The sequence below is a fragment of the Etheostoma cragini genome, chromosome 15 (assembly GCF_013103735.1).
Source record: "Etheostoma cragini isolate CJK2018 chromosome 15, CSU_Ecrag_1.0, whole genome shotgun sequence".
Classification (NCBI taxonomy): Eukaryota; Metazoa; Chordata; class Actinopteri; order Perciformes; family Percidae; genus Etheostoma; species Etheostoma cragini.
The window spans coordinates 17,427,328-17,431,460 of record NC_048421.1 but is presented as its reverse complement, the minus strand read 5'-3'; the positions used below and the strand labels follow the sequence as shown (position 1 = coordinate 17,431,460).

The following is a 4,133-nucleotide window of genomic DNA, read 5'->3' as shown; positions in this document are numbered from 1 at the left end:
TTTAAGCCAGCTTTTACGTGGCCGTTCCTGAGTGCCCTGCTCATCACCACCTCAGCCATTGTATTATTTTACCACATGGACTAGCATGACACCATTGTATTCATATACTATCAATCCAGGCTAACGTGAATGACAGGGACTGCATGTTGCTTCCTCTAAATTCCAGGTTGTGGTCGACTAGCGGGCCCAGCTCGTTTGTTCGATAAATTGATCAGACCTGCATGTCATGCACACTGGAACAAACTGTGTATCCAAGAAAAATTAAACAGTGTATATTACGTTAGATCAGACTAAGACTCCTGTAGATTTCCAAGGTCGCGGTTCCAAACCTAAACCTTAGTATCTTTAGGCCAACTATATAAGCTTTAGCCTGGCTGGTAGCAGTTTGATGCAGGGGAAAATGTTTTTTTATTTTTTATTTTTACTTCAGTCACTTTTCCAGTACAACCACAAGTCAGTGATTACAGCCTCTCGAACCTGTCGCTGCAATGTGCTCTCTCGCGTCACACAGCGGCGAGTCAGCACCCTCGACTTTTCAACACTTCTTGATGCACTCGAGGAGCAACTGGGGGACCGCAGTTTAATGTCTTCTGTTGTAAGTATTTGTTTATTTATTTATTTTTTCCTAATGGTCTTGGCAGTTAATGTAAGCCTTTTTCTCATTTTTGACTGTCATCCCTAGGTTGCCATGGTGGCAGATATAGGGGGCACAAATGTAGATGATGCAAAGAGACAAATGATGAAATACATTTTGTAAAACGAGCTGGCATTGGACTATAACATGTTTGGCCGTCAAGAAAAAAAAAATGTAAGGACTTGTGTCTTTTCAATGTTGTGTATGGTAAGTAAATCAGAGAAATTCTTTATTGAAAATCATTTGTTGAAAAACATTCTATCGGCAGGGATTAAGGCTGAATCCTATTTCTCCATCTTACCCCTTACACCTTCCTCCTTACCCCTTGGCCCTTGAAACAAAGTGGTAAGGGCTAGGGGGGAAAACATACACCTATGAAATGGGACACCACTTAGTTACGTCACCATACAGTAATGATCACAAACTTCCAAGATGCTGTCTGTAAGTGTGTCTAAATGTTGATTGCGTGGGTTTTGAAAACAGTTTCACATAAAATAACTAAAATATTTAAATGCATATTATGCATTTAAATATTTTTGTTATTTTATGTTCACTTCGGTGGTGGTGGTGCAGGTATTCATATCTGGGTAGGACTTAGGTCTGTTCGCAATACCTGTTCTTATACACATTGTATGGTGTGTTCTACTTTTGTTTCAGTTATCACCGTTTTGACTGTCATTCATGTTCATGAAACTTTTTGTTAAAAATCTTTATTGCCCTATAAATTAAATATGACAGGCAAAAACATTACAAAAAATATATATAATATTACAGAACCATTATCAAGCACAAAACTGTATCAAACTAAACAAAGACACACAAGACCACAAATAAATAAACTACAGCTGTTCTGATATTTCAGACCAGTCTGATGCCTGTTGGCCTATGCAAGGGTGAACCAGTGCACATGCACATAATCAGCATCAAGGATTTGGGATTTTTCTTTTTTTGACATACCATTTATTTCTTTTTTATTTATCGTAGCATTTTCAAAACCATAGCTCACAAATGCAGCAACAGAAATGAGACAAAAGCTTATCTGAAAAAAGAACAATGACTAAAGAGCTGTATACAGTATGTTATATACAATGTATATACATATACAGAAAAAGCACCTTAAAACCATTATTTTAATACAAAATAATTAGAAAATTGTGCTCTGCTCTTATTCATAAAACAGTCACTGATTATAGTAAATCACACATTGCTAATTGGAAATGGCAAAGTAGTAATTTTATCATTCAATTACAATTATTCTTAATATGATGAATTACTGAATGATACATATAATGCATTAAGTGTAGACTTAAATGATGTTTGATGCTGATCAAGGACTTGCAGTTATTGAATATTAATAAAGTTTTATTGACATGAATCAGTTGGCAGAAAAGCACATTGAATGCACTATGAATGAAGTAGGCTAATGGTTTCTGTTCATGGAGCACTACTGTATTACACAATTTGTTTCTCTTTAATTTTTAGTTTTTCATCCACTTCACCAAAAGCCTTTCTATTTCTGCTTTTCTTTCTTCATCTGCTTCTCTGGATAGAATGGGGTCTCCAGGATAGCTTTGTTTTCCTCCGATGTCAGCCGACCTTCACACAGGAAGTCATGGATCTTCTGCCATGAGTCCATCTCTGAGCGCCAAAGTGCAGTTCTGGCTCTAATGAACTGAGAGAGTTCAGTTTCGCTGCCTTTGGCCAGACTGATGCTGTCCTTACAGATGAAGAAGATGTCCATGCCGAGGAAAAGAGCATTGAGCCCGATGAACCCGGCCCTGGCTGACTTGGAGAGGGCAAGAGACCCTTTGACTGCTGCCTGTCCGATATCTGGGATATCTGCTGCCACCCTGGGCACGTTACTTACTGCATTTGCTTCCTGCACTGTGACTTTGACATTTTTTAACTCCTTAAAAGCAGAGGCATCAACAACAATAGAATTAATGTTGTTTTTTATAGCATAAGCTTTCCGAATGATCTTGCCTATTCCCACAGCCACGTCTTTCAGGCTTGTTTCCTCTTTAAACTTGACCTTCAGACAATCCTGCAGACCCTGCATATCCTCCATGAAGCTCTGGAAGCTTTCACTGGCTTTCTTCTGCTGTGTAACGTTTACTCCAATCTCTGTGGCAGTGGTGACAAGACTGTTAACTCCGCTGGTAACTCCCAGCCCTGCCCCAGTCATTATCAGCACTAAAGATGCACCAGCTGTTACAGGAATTAATGCCAAACCAATGATGGAAAGCACACCTCCAACTGCCCCCACGGAGCTGCCGGCCACACTGGAGATCTTTGCCCCCATGTTCATCCTGTCTAGCTGAACAGCGTTCTCCTCCAGGTCTTTTAGGAACTGCAGCATCCGGGGCTGTCGCTCACTGAACATATCGATGAAGCCAGAACACGATTTGTCCTGAAACAAGAACACCGTACGGAAGCTCTGGTTCATCCTGATGAAGAGAAAATCAAGAAAGAATAAATAGGATTGCACATCTCAAAGGTTAGAATGTTACTTTAATATTCAATATGAAAATATTATATTTGGGATCTGTTTTTTGGGACACACATTGGCAGGCTACAATAAGCAATCTAATCCACATAAAAGTGAAATAAGCAGCAATATTTCACCAAATAAATGACAAATTATACTAAGGTATTAATCCCTGCTAGACAAGACCCATAACCCAAGGTGCTGTATTCACTATCAAAAAGTTCCTTATAGAAATCATTAATTTGAGTTATGTATTATAATAATTTTGTCTCTAATTTCCTTTTAGTTGCACTAAAAATAGAGTCTACAGCCATGTTGCTGAGTCCCTAGCTCTTCTTCAACTTTGTACTTTTCTTGTTTTATTTTATGTATTTTTCTTTACTTGTTTGAATTTCTTTGTATAGCCTATGTATTTGTATTAGCTTTGTTTGGAGGGAGCCTGAAATCTTACATATACATTGCCAGCAACTGCTTCTTTGTATTGTTGTGCATATTACAATAAATAACTTCATTGCTAGCAGCTCTGTGAGGCTGTACTTAGGCATGACAGCTCTTTGAGCCAATTGCTAACGTCAGCATGCTAACATGCTAACAATGACAATGATTACCCGCTGATGGCAAGCAGGTATAATGCTAACCATGTTCATCATCTTAGTTAGAGTGATAGCATGCTACGGTTGGCTAGTTTGCTTTAGACATACAATACATCTGAAGTTGTTGGGAATGTTATTGGTTTTGCAGGAAATTGGTCCTAAATAGAAAGTATTGGACAAATTTTATGTTTGACCTCTTGGAGAAAAGCTCAGAAGATCACCAAAGTCATAAGCATTTCACATCTAGGGATCAAGTTGTGCAAATGCTGTGCCGTAAACAAGCTAATAATTGTTTGCACTACATGTCTACATTTACATTACATTCACTAATAAGATCTTGCCCATTTGTGTTGACATGACATTTGGAGCCAGAATACATACAGGGGTAATGCATACCTGATTTCCTCGAGCTGATTAA

At 38.5% G+C, this 4,133-nt stretch overlaps 2 protein-coding genes across 2 annotated transcripts in view; both read right to left on the bottom strand.

Moving 5' to 3' along the window:
• Nucleotides 1–4,133, bottom strand: part of LOC117957610 — a 21,581-nt gene that overhangs the window by 15,602 nt on the left and 1,846 nt on the right. The gene's annotated exons all lie outside the window — the stretch shown is intronic.
• On the bottom strand, nucleotides 1,586–4,127 carry LOC117957596 (apolipoprotein L3-like). The gene is made up of 2 exons (XM_034893456.1): nucleotides 4,112–4,127; nucleotides 1,586–3,081 (listed from the first exon to the last, which is right to left on the bottom strand). Exon 2 carries the CDS (start codon nucleotides 3,078–3,080, stop codon nucleotides 2,145–2,147), a length of 936 nt encoding a protein of 311 aa, XP_034749347.1. The 5' UTR covers nucleotide 3,081; nucleotides 4,112–4,127; the 3' UTR covers nucleotides 1,586–2,144.

Coding starts and splice junctions, on each gene's coding strand:
- LOC117957596 (XM_034893456.1), bottom strand. CDS start 3,080: ATGAACCAGAGCTTCCGTACGGTGTTCTTGTTTCAGGACAAATCGTGT.